Source organism: Rana temporaria, chromosome 4 (assembly GCF_905171775.1).
Source record: "Rana temporaria chromosome 4, aRanTem1.1, whole genome shotgun sequence".
NCBI classification, from domain to species: domain Eukaryota; kingdom Metazoa; phylum Chordata; class Amphibia; order Anura; family Ranidae; genus Rana; species Rana temporaria.
In genome coordinates, this window is record NC_053492.1 from 33,941,675 (window position 1) to 33,960,177 (window position 18,503).

An 18,503-nucleotide genomic window follows, 5' to 3' on the forward strand; every position below is an offset into this window, starting at 1 on the left:
TGACTGCATAAGTACCACAACCTATTCATCTGTTGTATCCTGTCATCTGCTGTAACCCGACCTCGGAATAAAACCACCTCTGCGAATAGAATCGGTACTTGGCGAGTTCAAGCTATCTGATGAGGATTGTCCTCAGTGATTATATCTGCTTATACAGGCCAGGCATAGTGGTCTCACATGGGATAGATTGCTTCACAACAATCGGAGTCAGGATAAAGGTAAATAATTTCTAAAGGTGCTACTGATATGAAATGTTCACCATGTGTCATAGCAACCCATACAATCCATGCATACAAAGTAACCAAAAGAAATACGTTTAGAAATTAAGTTATATGTAATAAAATGGAATGTATTGAACACATGCAAAAAGTTATGGAAAGCCAAGACACCAGCTGAAATCTATCAGTAATTGGCAAGCAATCCTGCACCTTGCCAGTGCAAATTAATATCAGCTGGTTCAGTCTCAACTGAACCGGTCTATAAAAAGGTGTCTCATTACTAAGGTGTCACACAAGAAACATCTCATGATGGGTAAAAGCAAAGAGCTCTCTCAAGACCCTTTCAACCTTATTGTTGCAAAACATACTGATGGCATTGATTACATAAAGATTCCTAAACTTCCAAATGTTCCATTGAGCACTGTTGGGGCCATGATCCGGAAGTTTAAAGAACATAATTTCACCATAAACCGGCCATGACCAGGTGCTCCTTGCAATATTTCTGATAGAGTAAAAAGATTATCAGAAGAGTTGTCCAAGAGCTTCAGAAAGACCAGGAAATAGCAGGTACATTTGTTTCCAAGAAAACAATAAGTAATGCACTTAACCGCCATAGCCTGTATGCATGCTCACCACGCAAGACTCCATTGCTGAAGAAAAAGCATGTTGGAGCTCGTTTAAGGTTTGTTGCACAACATTTAGACAAGCCCGTGAAATACTGGGAGAATATAGTTTGGTCAAATGAGATACACACCACGTTTGGAGGTCAAATGGCACTGCACATCACCCCAAAAACACTCTCATACCAACAGTGAAGTTTGGAGGTGGGAACATCATGGTGTGGGGCTGTTTTTCAGCATACGGTACTGGCAAACTTCATGTCTTTGAAGGATGAATGGAAAAATGTATCGAGACATTCTTGATAAAAATCTGCTGCCATCTACCAGGATGATGAAGATGAAACCAGGATGGACATTTCAGCAAGACAATGATCCCAAACACAAAGCCAAGGAAACTCTCAATTGGTTTCAAAGAAAGAAAATCAAGCTGCTAGCATGGTCCATCCAATCACCTGACTTGAATCCAATAGAAAACCTATGGAAAGAACTAAAGATCAGAGTTCATAGAAGAGGCCCACGGAACCTTCAAGATTTGACTGTGTGCAAGAATGGGCCAAAGCCACACCTGAGCAACGCATGCGACTAGTTTCTCCATACAGGAGGCATCTTGAAGCTGTCATTACCAACAAAGGATTTTGTACAAAGTATTAAATACATTTTGCGTGTTCAATACTTTTTCTCCATGTCATTCCATTTTACTACACATACACTATATTACCAAAAGTATCAGGACGACTGCCTTTATGCCGCATAAGAATGGTCTGATGGACCGTTTTCATCGGTCAAAACCGATCGTGTGTGGGCGCCATCGGTTATTTAACCATCGGTTAAAAAAAAGCCAACTTGTTTTAATTTTAACCGATGGGATTTCTAACCGATGGGAAAAAAGCGATCGTTAGTAGTCACAACCATCGGTTAAAAACCCACTGGGCCGTGGAACGAGACAGGGTTGCCCTCTATCCCCGCTCTTGTTAGCCTTAGCTATAGAGCCCCTAGCTCAAGCCATTAGATCCAACCCAGACATTAAGGGCTACTCCAAAGACCAATACGAATTCAAGATTAGCTTGTACGCTGATGACGCCCTTGTCTTTCTCACGGAGCCTCTTCTGTCTATTCCCGTCCTCCTTAATGAACTTAACACTTTTTTTGATATCTCGGGCCTAAAAATTAATACCAATAAATGTTCAGCCCTTCCCCTAAATCTCCACCAAAACTTAAATCCTTTTACAAGCCAATTTCCCATTTGTATGGTGTCCTCTCTCCTCTAAATACCTAGCTGTTAACATTACCTCCTCACATAAGTTCTTATTCAAGGCTAACTACCCTCCCCTTATAGCACATATCAGCTCTCTATTAAATATTTGGTCCTCTTACCACATTTCCTTTTTAGGTAGAATATGTGCCATAAAAATGAATATCATCCCTAAGCTCCTTTATTATTTCCGCACCCTTCCCATCAATATATCAAAATCCAAATTAGACCCTCTTCAGAGGGTAATCAATAAGTTCATTTGGGCAGATAAATAACCCAGATACAGTTATGCTCTATTACATAGACCGCAGTCTAAAGGTGGATTGGGTCTCCCCAACTTATGGCATTACTTTCTTGCTGCTAGACTCTCACAACTATCCCAATGGTTTTCCTCCTCCCAAGATATACACTGGAAAACATTTGAATCCATCTCAGTTAAACCATTCCACCTTCAAGGTATTCTATGGTCTAACTACACTCTTTATCGCCACCTTCTAAAACATAATTCCATTGTGGCCCACCTACTGTATTTCAACTTTGGCTCAAAATCAAAGATACCTATGTACTATCCTCTCCCGTCTCCCCAATGACATCCTTCCTGGGCGACCCTAGACTTAATCTCGCCTACTCTAATTTTCTCGCCTACTCTCGCCTACTCTAATCTTAATCTCACCTACCCTTATTTTCACTATGGATAAACAGTGGCCTCACCACTTTGAAATCCTTACAATCCAAATGGGTTTTTAGGCTCCCTAATATAGAATACAAACGCTACCAACTAATCAAATCTTTCTATGATACACAATTCTCATTATCCATTTCCTCAACTAACACACTATTTGAAAGAATTTGCCTTACATCATCTAGAGACAGAGGAATGATATCCAAGCTATCACTATCTCAATGACCTAGCCCTACAGGAGAAGTCTAACCCGATGCTACACTGGGAAAAAGATCTGGGATGCACTATCCCAACGGAAACATGGTACTCTATGGCAGAGAACCTCCGGAAATGTAACAGAGCTATTTCGTTTAGAGAAACCCCATTGAAGATCTTTTCCAGATGGTACCTTACTCCCTCCAAAATTAACCTTTTCCATACCTCGGTATCCCCCAATTGTTTTAGAGGTTGCCAGGCTGAGGGAACCTTACTGCATACTTTCTGGAACTGCCCTATGTTAAGTCGGATTTGGAGTGCAGCCATATACAGATTTGAGAGATCTTCAGGGGAAAAGGGGATCACCATCTCCCCCCTAGATATGCATCCTCTATGCCAAAATCCCTGGTATCCCTATCCCATGCTCCAGACTATTTCATTCCCTCTGTAGTTCCATTCAATGGATGATAGCCCTTAATTGGAGGACTGACACTTTGCCCTGGTCACAAGTCCTAGACAGAATGGAGATGCTCAGACTGTCTGAGAGAGTATACCATACACTAAATGACTCTGTCCATCTATTCGACCTCAAATGGTCTTACTGGAATATCGACCAACAGCCATGACCTTTCTACCCTCTCCCTTCCCACCCCCCTCCCCACATCCCTCCCCACTGTCATATATGTGAATCCGTTCTTGCAGACTATATATTTATGCTGTGCTGCCTCTCTTCCATATGTTATTACCATCCATCTTCCCATGTTATGATGTATGACCTGTTACTACTAGTGTTGAGCAGAATACGCCATATTCGATTTCGCGATATATCACGAATATATAGAAATATTCGCTAAATTCGAATATTCGTGATATTTTATCGAAATGAAATATTTGCGAAATTTCGCTATTGTGAATGCGAAAATAATTGCGAAATTTCGACAACTGCGGTAGGAGCACTCTGATTGGCTCAGAATATTCGTGATATTTTATCGAAATTTCGCAAAATGCGAATGCGATATTTATTGCGGAATTTCGACAACTGCGGTAGGAGCCCTCTGATTGGCTCAGAATATTCGTGATATTTTATCGAAATTTCGCAAAATGCGAATGCGAAATTGATTGCGGAATTTCGACAACTGCGGTAGAAGCACTCTGATTGGCTCTGATGCAAAAGAAGGGCGGAGAAAATAATCGCGCAATATTCCTATTGCCGAATATTCGCATTGCGAATATTCGGCAATATAAAATGATCGCTTCAGCTACTCGGCCCAAGGTCTCTAATCATACCAGCAATGCTTTTAGACGTCGATGGAGATCACTAGGATGTGATCTGTTCTAAAAATAAAATTGAAAAAATCCGAATATTCGGAATAGTGAATATTGACCGCGAAATTCGAGATATTCGCGAATACTCGAATATGCCATATTCGAGCCGAATATTCGCAATACGAATATTCGTGAGCAACACTAGTTACTACCATGCTCCGTTGACATTTTTACAAACTACAATGATATTTTCTGTATGCAATGACACTTTGTTTTTATATTCCTTCAATAAACTTTTGTAAACAAAAAAATCCACGCATGCTCAGAATCAAGTCGACTCATGCTTGAAAGCATTGAACTTTGTTTTTTTCAGCACATCGTTGTGTTTTACGTCACCACGTTCTGACACAATCGTTTTTTTAACCAATGGTGTGTAGGCGCGACGGACCATCAGTCAGCTTCATCGGTTAACCGATGAAAATGGTCCATCGGTCTGTTCTCATCGGATGGACTGATCGTGTGTACGCGGCATTACACGCACCTGAACTTTAATGGTATCCCAGTCTTAGTCTGTAAGGGGTAAAATGTTGCGTTGGCCCACTCTTTGCAGCTATAACTGCTTAAACTCTTCTGGGAAGGCTAGCCATAAGGTTTAGGGGTGTGTTTAGGGATGTGGGATAGCATGCTTTAAAACTGTCCGCCAACAAATGTGTGTTTTGTCGCTTTATCTGATCGTGTGTACACAAGTCCTTTGGACAAAACTCCAAAGTACAAACACGCATGCTCAGAACCAATGCTAACCATAACACAACATTAGCAGAAGTTGCCCAAAGGGTGGTGCTAAAGAGCTGAAAAACCATGTTGTTTTGTGTTTATTGGCCGACAATTCTTTTTTTTTTTTTCAAAATCTGAAAAAATATATGCGCAAATACCGTGTGAGATAAAAAGTTGCAATGATCCCCATTTTATTCCCTAGGGTGTCTATATAATGTTTGGGGGTTCTGAGTAATTTTCTAGCAAAAACAATTATGAGGAGTGCCAGAATAGGCCCGGTATTGAAGTGGTTAAACATGCCTTGAACAAATATGTTCTAGTAAAAAAAAAAAGGAAAAAATTTGCAGACTTGATGGACCACTTGGTCTTTTTTCAGCCATCAATCTTCTATATTTCTATGTTTTTGTCCTCTGCTTTCCTTTTTGGCTCAGCTTTCACAGATCTGGTCCTTCTAAATGACACGTGTCTTCTACAGTAATTAGACATGTTTATATAACTGGAATCTTCCTTTAGGTATAAAAAAATATACTCACTTTTACTGTGTCCACATCGAACTTGAGATTTAATTGCAAAACATTGCTTGTAACATTGCCGATAATACTCAGAATCAACTGTACTTCATAATCACTGTAACCAACCTGGTCGGCCTTGGCGAGGAGAATGCTAAGAGAATTTATGTAATCCGGACTTGAAGAATTCTGAAGGAACAAAAGCATTCATATTACACCTTTAAATGGCTTTTGAAGGGTATTTTTTTTTTTTTACTACAAATGACAATATTACCATCTCCTTCCTTCCCTGAATACCACCCATAGAGAATTTAACTCCTGTACTTTTTTTTTTGTTGTGTCCTAAAAATAAAAATATAGAAAATACATGCAAAGTTTTTAAAAGTGCCTAGAACAGGGGTGCCCAACAAGTGGCCCAGGGGCCACATGTGGCCCGCGAAGCTTTCTGATGTGGCCTGCGATCTCCTTCTCTGGAATGGAATAGAATAGAATACTGTTATTAATGGTAAGTTTATTACTAAAATCACAGGCCCAGATTCACAGAGAGCGGGCACACATTACGCCGCCGTAGCGCAAATAATATACGCTACGCCGACGCAGCGCAGAGAGGCAACCATGGAATTCACAAAGCCAGTGCTGCCAACACTGCGCTGGGTTTCGAAGGCGTAAGTCGGCGTAGGTGGAAGTGGGCGTGACCCCATGCAAATGATGGGCCAAGCGCCAGACAGATACGTATCGCCAACTGCGCATGCGCTGAGACGAGGACGCATCCCTCTGCGCATGCTCATAACCACGTCGGAACTACTGCCTAAAATACGCCAGATCACTGCCTACGGCGTGAACATGACCTATGCCCAGCCACACACGCACGTCCAACGTAAACTCCGTAAAATACGCCGGCTTGTGTTCCCTGGTGCAGACCTTTGCATGTCTGCTGCTGGGTTACACCTCCCTTATGGGGCTTAACTTTACGCCGGACATACAACTTACGCGCACATCGCGTGGCCTCGTCGGGCGCACGTACGTTCGTGAATCGGCGTATGTCCCTCATTTGCATATTTGACTAGAAAATCAATGGGAGCGCCACATGCGTCCAGCCTAAATATGCGCCCACGCTACGCCGGTGTAGGCAAGTTACGTCGGCGGGATGAAGCCTGTTTTTAGGCATGTGACGAGATCCTTTCTCGCCCAGTTCTGCTCTCCCGACACTCCTCTGCTACCAGTGAGTCAGCTTGCAGATTGCAGCGTCTGATGGTCCAGTCATCCAAGGTTCCGGGATCCGAATTACAGCTATGTGCCATTCGGACCCATTAAGAACAAACACCAGGCAGGCTGTATGTAAGTTCCAACAGGACTCTTTATTTTCAATTACACAGCACACTTTTATACAGAATTTGGAACATCCCACTCCCAACAACCGCTTTCCTATTGGTCAATTGTAAAGTATGCAGTCTTCACTCAAGTCCCCCTTGACCATGCAAATGAGGACTTGAAATTGTCAACAGGGATTGGTCCAATAGCTTGGATAGAAAGACTTGTGTATTGAGACAGAAGCCCCAGGGGGTAATCAATGTACACAATAACCCGGTCTACTTAATTACTACCTCTGAGGCCCCGTACTCACGACCAAACATGTCTGCTGAAACTGGTCCGCAGACCAGTTTCAGCAGACATGTTTGGCCGTGTGTTGGCCCGAGCGGACCATTTTGGGACGGATCGGACAGGTTTCCAGCGGACAACTGTTTCCCGGACTTGTTTTAAAACAGTCCGCTGGAAACCTGTCCGCCCGGACATGTACGGTCGTCTGTACAGACCTACCGTACATGTCCTGCCGCCCGCATCCCTCGCATGCGTCGAATGACTTCGACGCATGCGTGGAAGCATATTTAAGGCGGCCCGCCCACGTCGCCGCGTCATTGTCGCGGCGACACCGCGTCATCGACGCGGCGACACCGCGGACACGCCCCGCGTAATGTTTACGCGCGGGCTTCTGTTCGATGGTGTGTATAGCCATCGAACAGAAGTCCCCGGGCAGTCCCCGGCCAGACATGTCCGATGGAAACGGTCTGCAGACCGTTTTCATCGGACATGTCCTGCCGTGAGTACAAGGCCTGAGAGGTTACATTGCTTTAGACAATAGAATGCTAATTCAATACAGCTGACAGGCTTCTGACCTTTTAGAACAATACAAAGTCCCTTAGCGTAAACACATACATCTTCAAACATACATAATAGATTCAATTAACCTTTAAGCCCCGATTCTAGCTAGACGGACTGACTCCCGACACCCGCTCTTAACCTGCAGAACACAATAAAAGGTATTTCGCAAGCTGGTTCCACTTAGCATTTCAAAAGCCTTGCATTGAATGTCCCTCTCCTGTGTAACAGATGTCAAGTAGAAACACTTTAATATCTCAAGGTCCATGACAAGGCATATCTTAGTTTGTGGGTCCGGCGCACAGATACGACGGCGCACATTTGCACCTACGCGGCGTATCTTGAGATACGTCGGTGCAAGTGCTTTGTGAATCCCGGCCAATGTGAATATTTGGGCATATCTGTTCTGCAGGGGTTACTGGGCTGCTTTCAACTGATCTGCAGGTGCAGAGCAGTACACCTGCACTGAGCCATAGACTTCTATTACCTGTGAGTTTGGTGTGCTTTCTGAAAGTGTACCACACCAACAGGATATAATAGAAGTCTATGGCAAAGTGCAGCTAAGCCACAGGTGAACCAGTGGTGCGCATACCTCCCAACATTTAAAAAATTCACTGCAGGACATTCTTTACATTTGTCATTGAGGGGGGTGCCACGGGTAGGATTCGAGTTGTTGAGCTTCGGGGTGGAGGGTGTTGGGGGGGGGGGTGGAGGGTGTTGGGGGGGGGGGGTGGAGGGTGCCGCGGGTCGGATTCAAGTTGTTAAGCGGGGGGGTTGCCACGGATCGGATTACCTGTTGTCTCTTACCTGTGCACAGCTGTGCATGTCTCCCCTCACACCGGATATTAAGTTGTTGAGCGGGGGTGCCGCGGATCGGATCGGGTGCCGCTGATCACCTCACCTGTGCACAGCTGTGCATGTCTCCCCTCAGACACCGTGCTACTCCTTCTTGCACAGCTTCCTGTGCGGGAAAATTAACCCGTTCACGGGACTGCGGGAGGATGCAGCCTGTGCGGGAAGTTCCCGCAGAATCCGTGCTGGTTGGGAGGTATGGGTAAACAACAGTACATCAGTGTGAAAGCAGCCTTAGCCCCCTTTTCACAGTCAGTCTGACCCAATCGGACCCCCCATTCACCTCTAAGGAGTGGCAGATGTAAATGGACTTGTCCGTTTACAACGGTCTACCTCCAATCGGGTCCGCAAAAAAAAATGAGAGAGAGTTTGGTGGGCTCTATAGAGTGGGCTGCCATCCACCCCCTCCCCACATTCTGGCCCGTGACAGGTTACCAAGTTGCTTAATTGGCCACCGCTCTTCAAAAGGTTGGGCACCCCTGGCCTAGAAAGATTTTATGACAATTGAAATGTCCAGAGATTATGCCTCCTACACACAACCGTTTTTCGGGTTCTAAAAAATGACGTTTTTTTTATGTCATTAAAAACTACTGTGTGTGGGCTCCAGAGCATTTTTCACGATCTAAAAAATGGGCAATTTTTTTTTCGAAAATGCTCTATTTTTCCACAACATTTTTAACATTGTCGTTTTTAAGGTTGTAAAAAATGGTCGTGTGTGGGCTTTAACGACGTGAAAAAAACACGCATGCTTAGAAGCTTTGAGACGGGAGCGCTTGTTCTGGTAAAACTACCGTTCGTAATAGAGTAAGCACATTCATAACGCTGTAACAGACTGAAAAGCGCGAATCGTCTTTTACTAACATGAAATCAGCTAAAGCAGCCCAAAGGGTGGCGCCATCCGAATGGAACTTCCCCTTTATAGTGCCGTCGTACGTGTTGTACGTCACCGCGCTTTGCAAGATCATTTTTTGTTCACGATCGTGTGTAGGCAAGGCCGTTTTAACGGTCGGGTTGAAAAAAAAGTTTTTTCTAGACCTTTAACATTTTTATTTTTTAGAACCCGAAAAACGGTCGTGTGTACGCGGCATTAGGAATGATTGAAATTAAAAGTTGTCATATAACTGAAATTTTGATAAAAATAAGCAGATTCTGGCTAAGGTTTACCATTTTGGGGCAAGTCAAAGCCTTTTGGTGACCTTTGGTTGTTTTTTTAATTGTGTAATGGGCTTTAAATTGCTTCTAAAGCCTCAGGCCTCGTACACACGACCGAGTTTCTCGGCAAAAACCAGCAAGAAACTTGCTGGGATTTTTTTTTTGCCGCGGAAACCCGTCGTATGTACATTTTTCGACGAGGAAACTGTCGAGGATCCCGTCGAGCCAAAAAGAGAGCATGTCTTCTTTTTCCTCTACGGGAATGGAGAAACTTGCCTTGTCGAGTTCCTCGACAGCCTAACAAGGAACTCGACGAGGAAAACTATGTGTTTCGCACGTCGAGTTCCTCGGTACAAGGCTTTATACACACAATCAAACTTCCATCTGACTTTTCCGTGGATTTTTGTCCGAATGGACGTTGGCCATGAACTTGGTATGCATACACACGGCAGAACTTTTTCAGCCAACATTCACCAAATCACGTGTTTTTTCAGCTTTTTACCGCCACCCTTTTGAGCAACTTCTGCTATTGTTGTCTGATGTTTAGCATTGGTTCGGAGCATGCGTGTTTGTACTTTGGACTTTAGTGTACTGACAACAATTGTTCGATGGAGCATACAGACGGTCGTTGTTGGCGGAAAGTTCGATCGTGTGTATGGGCCTTAAGGGTTGTAGATACTCTCTTCATTTATCCTGGACCTGTTCTTGTATCGGAAAACAGCCCTTCATTAGTTGTATTACACTTTTTTTGTTTTTACACAAAGAAAATTACAGATCGTGGCAAAATATGAAATATAAAAGAAATTAAAGAACTACTTAAACACCAATGAAATACACACTCACCGAACAGGCTTTTTTCAACCAATTCTCCAACATAATAATCAAATTAAAACCTAATAAAAAAAAGCACATACAAAAATGTTTGAAAGAAAGTTACACTTTGTAGTTTTACACATTTTCTTAAAAAAAAAAAGGAAAAGTGATAGTAACTATCAGTGCTTTTTTTCTTAGAGAATGGGTGCAGGAACTCCCCCCTTCTGAGTCACCCTTCGTCTCTGCCCCCTACCCACCTCTGAGCACCATCTGTCTCTTGGCTCCACCCCTACCCACCACCCAGTACTGCCCCTTTTAGAGAATACAGAACCAAGTATAATTTTGTGTTACTAAGTACTTTGTATGGAATTTGATAGACCCCCACCCCAGCAACAATAGACTCCCCCCAACAACAACAGACCCACCACAGCAACAAACCTCCCCTCAAGCAACAATGGGCCCCCGCAACATAATACACCCCCAGCAACAATAGACCGACAGCAGCAAAACAGATCTCCCAGTTAAAAACGACAACGTTAAAAACGTTGTGAAAAACACACAATTGTTTTTAATGAAATAAATAAAAAAAACACTTCATTTTTTACAACCCGAAAAACGGTCGTGTGTACGCGGCATTATGCCGCGTACACATGATCGGAAATTCCGACAAGAAAACTGTGGATTGTTTCCGACGGAATGTTGGCTCAAACTTGCATACACACGGTCACACAAAATTCCGACCGTCAAGAACGCGGTGACGTACAACACATACGACGAGCCGAAAAAAATTAAGTTCAATGGGCAGTGCGGCTCTTCTGCTTGATTCCGAGCATGCGTGGATTTTTGTGCATCGAAATTGCATACAGACAATCGTAATTTCCAACAAGAACTTTTTGTGTCGGAAAAATTGAGAACAAGCTCTTAAATTTTTGCTGTCGGAAATTCCAACAGAAAAAGTCTGATGGAGCCTACACATGGTCAGAATTTCCGACCAAAAGCTCACATCAAACTTTTCTTGTCGGAATTTCCGATCGTGTGTACGCGGCATTAAGGTTTGACCTCATATTCTGCAGAAAATCTAATAGTGTTTATGGGGCTTAAGGGTTGGAGAAACTCCCTTCAATTATCCTGGTCCTGTTCTTGTACCGGAAAACAGACCCTCATCAGCCTCCAGCAGCCAACATCAATAGACCCTCCAGCACACCTTGTCATAAAATGAATTCAGTGTTAGAGCTACCGGAACTGTGTTCCCGCTGAAAAAAAGCCCTGATCACTATCCAGAACTGAATGTGAAAAAAATGACTCATGTGGATTGCAGCCACAAAATTCAGTAATCCATACTATGGGGTTGAATTACTAAAACCAGAGAGTGGTACAGTTCTGCATAGAAAGCAATCAAATTACAGTTTTATTTTTTGTTTTTTGCATTCTCCAGTTTTTAGTAAATCAACCCTTGACTATGGTATACCAGAATTCACCCTGACCGCTAAAGCCCCTTTACAGTTAATACCCCCACTTAACCTTTAATAAATAATGAGACCACTACTTAGTGTTGGAGTAAAAACTGGCCGTAGCAGCCTCCTTTATTTTAAATACTCTTTAAATAATCATAAATAACCAATAACAAAAACCAATAACACATAGAGAAAAAACACTTATTTCCTGAGATAATAACCTCTCTAACATGGTGCTGGACTTTGCAGGACCCATTAACCCTTAACTCGTTAACCTTTAAACTTTGTAACTATGTAACACTTTTTTGGCACTGCGGTGTCCTAACCTCTGGTCATAGGCCTCAAGCCGAAGCTGGCTCAAAGACGACCATTGACCGCAGTGCCCCCATTCACCAACCTTCCAGCTACATTAGTAGACTGGGAACTAGAAACCCCTTCAGGACCCCTCCCACCGCTGGGTACTGGCGTCCATCTTTGGGGTAATATCTTCTCCTGCAAAGTCCAAAAACACCCGCCACTGCCACGACAACGTGATCCATAAACCTGAAAGAAAAGAAAACACCAAAACAGCACCAAACCACATACCAATTTATCCATATACCATCAATACCGTAATCAATAAAACCCCAGAATAAAGGGAGGGTGGGTGGGAACTTCACTCCCCCACGCTGCCTCTGCCCGGGAAAATGAGAGTAAGAGATATCTGTGATCTCTCCTCCCCTGCTCTGCTCCTCCCCCCACAGCTACTAGGGTTTCTGTTAACCCTGTCATGGCCGGCCCTACACTGACTTCCAGTTGCTCCGGGCCTCACTTGACTATGGTATACCAGAATTCACCCTGACCGCTAAAGCCCCTTTACAGTTAATACCCCCACTTAACCTTTAATAAATAATGAGACCACTACTTAGTGTTGGAGTAAAAACTGGCCGTAGCAGCCTCCTTTATTTTAAATACTCTTTAAATAATCATAAATAACCAATAACAAAAACCAATAACACATAGAGAAAAAACACTTATTTCCTGAGATAATAACCTCTCTAACATGGTGCTGGACTTTGCAGGACCCATTAACCCTTAACTCGTTAACCTTTAAACTTTGTAACTATGTAACACTTTTTTGGCACTGCGGTGTCCTAACCTCTGGTCATAGGCCTCAAGCCGAAGCTGGCTCAAAGACGACCATTGACCGCAGTGCCCCCATTCACCAACCTTCCAGCTACATTAGTAGACTGGGAACTAGAAACCCCTTCAGGACCCCTCCCACCACTGGGTACTGGCGTCCATCTTTGGGGTAATATCTTCTCCTGCAAAGTCCAAAAACACCCGCCACCAGCACCCAAAGGTAACCCCTTACCTATGGGAGCACCTCCACACCCTCATCGCTTGCTGTACCCCCTCCTCTAAACGCAACACCCACATATCAATCCCCACGTCCGTGAGGTGAACACCATCACTCCTGAGGTATCTCCATGTGTCCACTTCCAATTCGGGGTGCCGAACCACTAGCCCCCCGTTCCTGAGCACAAACCGCCCCACATTTCTGTTTATCTTCCTGCGCGCCCGATTCACCCCCTCTACCGACCTGGCCATCCTCCATGTTGACCTGGCCACCATGTCTGACCACACCACTATCGTATCCGGAAAGGACATCCGGATCCGCTGAAAGTCAAATTTAATGTCCCGTGCTATCTCCATCATCGATCTCACTCCAAGATCATTCCCCCCGGCGTGAATAACCAGAACCTCCGGTGGCCTGTCCAGCTGTGCAAATTTGTGCACCTCCGGCACCACCTTGCTCCATAACATCCCGGGGACCCCCAACCACCTTACACTCGCCTCCTGTCTCGATATTCCCAGCTGGCGACCGGTCGGGCGATCATCCGCCCGTCTAGCCCCCCGAACCACATAGGAGTGGCCCATTATCCAGACCAAAAGCGGTCCAGTACCTGAAAAACAGTAAACAAAACAAAAAAAAACACGTCACCAACATACCCACATAGAGATAACCCGCTTTTGAGTAATCCCTGTCACCCCCTTTGCCCCGTAACTCAAAACCCCACTCCCCAGACCTTCAACCCAAACTAGCCACCAGCTGCGGCCTAACATATAATTGAAACCGCCTGGATTCCCAACGCCCTATCCTCTTTATTGCCTCTTCACCCAGTCCATTCCTTGCCGCTTCCGTAGCTGCCCCGATCCTAAAGGAATGAGCCGAGAACTCCTTTGCCACCAGGCCCAATGCCCCCAGACACTTCCTAAACACTGCCACAAACTGATATCGTGACATCGGGGACCCATTTTCGTGTACCAAAAAGGCGCCCCCCACCCCCGGACGTATGTCCAGGTAGTCCCTTACCAGCCCGACCGGGCACAACTCCGACCCTTCAATTGGGAACACATGAACCGCCCTTCCCTTGCCACTCTGATCCGTTTTGGACCTTCTGAGCCACAACGTGACCCCCTCCGGGGTCCAACCGAAATCCGCAACTCCCATGCCCCCCTGGACCAATTTCGACGGGCTCACCAGCTCGCCCACCCTAAAGGCCCCAAAAAATGCCAGCGCGAATGCCGCGCGGAACAATGTAACTTCAAACCTGGATGAACATATCGCCCCCACTTTAGCCAGGATTCCTCTCAAAACTTCGAAAGACACCGGGCGGCGAGCGTCAGGTCGCCGCCCCTGTTTCCTGTACCCTTTCAGAGCTTGTCGCACCCAGAAGTCCTTTGTAAGATCCGGCCACCCTTGCCATTTGAACAGAAATGCCAACCCGGCCAATTTCTTATCCAACGCCGACGGCGACACTCCCGCTTCCATGTTTCTAGACAAAAAATACAGAACCAGTGTCCTCACCTCCGGTCCCGAAAGGTGAACCTCCGATTCTCTCACCAAATCGCTCCACTCCGACCATACCTTCTCATAGGCCGCCCAAGTACCCGCACTCAACGATTTCCTAATCCAGGTGGAGATTGTTCCAATGGAATCTGCCACAGCCACTCCGGACAAGGGACCCCCCGTTCCTCTGCCTCCGGCACCAGCTCCCGGAACCTGTCCCACTGAAACCGAGACAAAGCGTCAGCCACGACATTGTCCACACCCGGTAAGTGCACCGCATACACAAACACATTCAGCTGCATACAGCGCAGCACCAAGTGTCTCAGGAGACGAATCACTGGGGGAGAAGATGCGGTAACTCGATTGATCACCTGCACGACCCCCAAGTTATCCCCATGGAAGCGCCCCTTCCGATCCCGGAAAGACGTGCCCCATAACTCAACCGCCAGCACCACTGGAAACAGCTCCAGCAGCACCAAATTCTTTGTAAAGCCCGCAGTCACCCAAGACTGCGGCCAAGAGCCAGCGCTCCACTGACCCTGAAAGAAGGCCCCAAAGCCCGCACCCCCGGCCGCATCTGTATACAGCTCCAGGTCAAAATTGCTGACCGGGCCGGACATCCAAAAGGCCCTGCCGTTAAAACCCTCTAGAAAAGAGTGCCATACCCGCAGGTCCTCCCTATGCTCCTTCACGAGCCGCACATAGTGATTGGGCAACCTAACACCCGCAGTGCTAGCCGACAGCCGACGACAAAAAACCCTCCCCATCGGGATAATCCTGCAGGCAAAATTCAGCTTACCCAACAACGACTGCAAAGCCCGCAGCTGCACCTTATGCACTCCAATCATACCCCTGACCTCCGCCTTGAGGCCTTCTAGCTTATCCTGCGGCAAACGACATTCCATCTTCTCGGCGTCTATGACTATGCCCAGGAATTGAATGACCTAGGACCTTCCGTCTTTTCGGGCGCCAAAGGCACCCCAAAACGTTCCGCTATGTGTTCTAGCGTAGATAACAAAACTGCACAAATCCGTGACCCCCCCGGTCCAATGCAGAGAAAGTCATCTAGATAGTGGATGACTGAATTCACTCCCGCCACGTCTCGCACCACCCATTCCAAAAAGGAACTGAATTGTTCGAACAACGCACAGGATACCGAGCAGCCCATGGGCAGACATTTGTCCACATAGAACTCCCCTCCCCAGTGACACCCCAACAGTCTGAAGCTGTCCGGGTGCACCGGCAACAGCCGGAAGGCCGCCTCGATGTCCGACTTGGCCATCAACGCCCCCCGACCGTATTTCTTGACCCATCCCACCGCCGCGTCAAACGATGTGTAGCACACCGAACAATCGCCCGCATCAATCGCATCATTTACCGACCCCCCTTTTGGAAAGGAGAGGTGGTGAATGAGTCTGAACTTGTTTGGTTCCTTCTTCGGTACCACCCCCAACGGTGATACCACCAGACCCTCCAAAGGGGGGGATTCAAACGGGCCCCCCATGCGGCCTAGCCCCACTTCCTTCCGTAATTTCTCAGAAACCACTTCGGGGTGTTGGAGAGCCGAACGCAAATTCTTGGACAGCGGCGGAACCACCGTCAAGCTACAAGGAATACGGAACCCCACAGTAAAACCTTCCTCCAGGAGCTGAGCCGCCGCTCTGTCCGGATACCTACCGAGAAACGGCAGCATCCTTCTCACCATCACCGGGGTGCTCCCTCTTACCTGAAGAATCCCCGGGACGTCCCTTGCCCTGCTTGAAGCAGCGGGAAGAGGGGTGATTACCCCCACACCCGGAGCACTCATGCTTGTATCGGCACGACCCCCCAAACTTGCAGCTACCCTCGTTGAACTGCCAACAAACCCCTTTTTTCTTTCCGGCCGACTGTCCCAGGGAAGAGGCTCCGCCGGCCCCCCCCTGAAAAAACGGCGCCGACGTCCTCGGAGCCGTCATAAGCCGCATCCAAAGGCTAATGTCCTTGGCGTCCCAACGAATTTCCGGCCTGATCGCCCGACGTTGCCTGAACTGTTCGTCATATCTAAGCCAACCTGTGCCCCCATAGCACCTGTAGGCCTCACTGATCGCCTCCTGGTAACTGAAGAGCGCCGAGCAGTGCTCGGGGTTCTTCTCGCCAATCACACTGGCCAAAATGGAATACGCCTGCGACCAGTTTGCAAACGTGCGAGGTATTAGCCTGTACCTCCTCTTCTCCTCATCTTCCTTCTTAGAATCCTCTGGTTTTACCCTGTCCAAATTGAATTTTTCCAGCGGTAACAGCGCGAATATCTCCACGTACTCGCTCTTCCAGATCTTTTCCCTTACCTCCTGTTTCAGATGCGACCCCAGCGGCGCATCGTAACAGGTGTAAACCTGTCCCCTAGCCTCATCCGCTAACCGTACTAAATCCCGTTTTTTTGAAGCGGCCCCCGCCGACTCGGCGGTAACCTTCGGCTGCACTGATGCCCCGGCCCCCAAGCCGCCCCCACTTGCCTCCTTTCCAGCTACCACCAACGGCGTAGTGGCAGCCGCCACCGCCGCCGCGGCCACCCCCGTAGCTCCCCCGACCGGCCCCCAAGCCGCCGCCGGGCTTGCGGGAGGTCTGTCCCCCCCTTTTAGCTGACTGACCAGAGCCTCTAACCCCGACAAAAACCTTTGCAAACCCACATCACCTCCAGCAATACCCACCTGTGCATCCGTAACCTGGGACGCCGGTGCAACAACCACATTCCTCTCAACCACATCAACACATTGCCTATTAGAAACATCAGTGTAAAATGACTTACCGGGCTGCGTGGAAGCAATCCCATCAGCCGACCGTCTCGAATCCCTCGTTGCTGGTGTCGTCCTGGGCAAGACCTCGTCCTCAGATCCCGACCGCTCTCCCTCCGACCGATCCTCCTCCTCCGATGATGACCCACCGGGCGGCTCGGTCCCGGAGGCCGAAGGCCCAGGGCCGGATTCACTCCCCCTGCGGGCCCTGGACCCGTGCGGCGATTTTGCCGAAGCTTTCCTGCTTGGCGTAACCCTGTTGCTGCCGACGCGCTCCACCTCCTGCAAGTGGCTAGCCGAGGAAGCTGGGGGGCTAGCCACCGTGGCCTGCGATCCCACTCGCCGAGACCCCACCACCGGGCCCGTCACTGCCTGATCCACACGCCGGGCGGGCAAGGCCGCCGCATCTGAGCCCCCTGGCCGTCCCCCCCTTGCACCCACGCTACTCCTGGTGCCCCCGGCTGGGCCTTCCGACACAATACCCGCCGCCCGCTTCGCGGGGGGGCCCGAAGGGGCCCTGCTATGTCCACTATCCCCCCTCTGCCGTCCCGGGGATATACTGGGCGAATACCGGCGGGGGGGCGGGACGAGCGCGTCCGCGAGGCCCCCCGGCCTGTGTGACTAGGCCCCGACGACGCTGCTCCCATGCCTGTGTGATCAGGCCCCGATGCGACCTGAATTGTGTCCCCGTGTGCCCGCACTGCTCCCCGGACCGACCGTTCAGGCCCCGACTCCGCCAGCACCACACCTGTGTGCTCCGGCCCCGATGCTGCTTGTCCGGTCTGGACGCGGCTAGGCCCCGACGCCATGCGCCCCATGTCCCCTCCATCCTGCGATAAAAGCGCCCCCAACTGCCTCTGCAGCCAGTCCTCACCCCGGATAGCCGCCTCCGCCCTCAATCTCCCGAATAAATCCTCGATCGCAGCCATCGCCGTGACAATTTGGAAAAGCGAAA

At 47.7% G+C, this 18,503-nt stretch overlaps 1 protein-coding gene across 1 annotated transcript in view; it reads right to left on the reverse strand.

Moving 5' to 3' along the window:
• Positions 1–5,457: 5,457 nt before the first annotated feature.
• Positions 5,458–18,503, reverse strand: part of LOC120936101 (cell wall protein DAN4-like) — a 169,053-nt gene continuing 156,007 nt past the window's right edge. Inside the window, exon 12 of the mRNA XM_040348216.1 lies at positions 5,458–5,705. Within this exon, the coding sequence (XP_040204150.1) occupies positions 5,517–5,705 (189 nt within the window). The 3' untranslated portion in view covers positions 5,458–5,516. The remainder of the gene's footprint in view (positions 5,706–18,503) is intronic.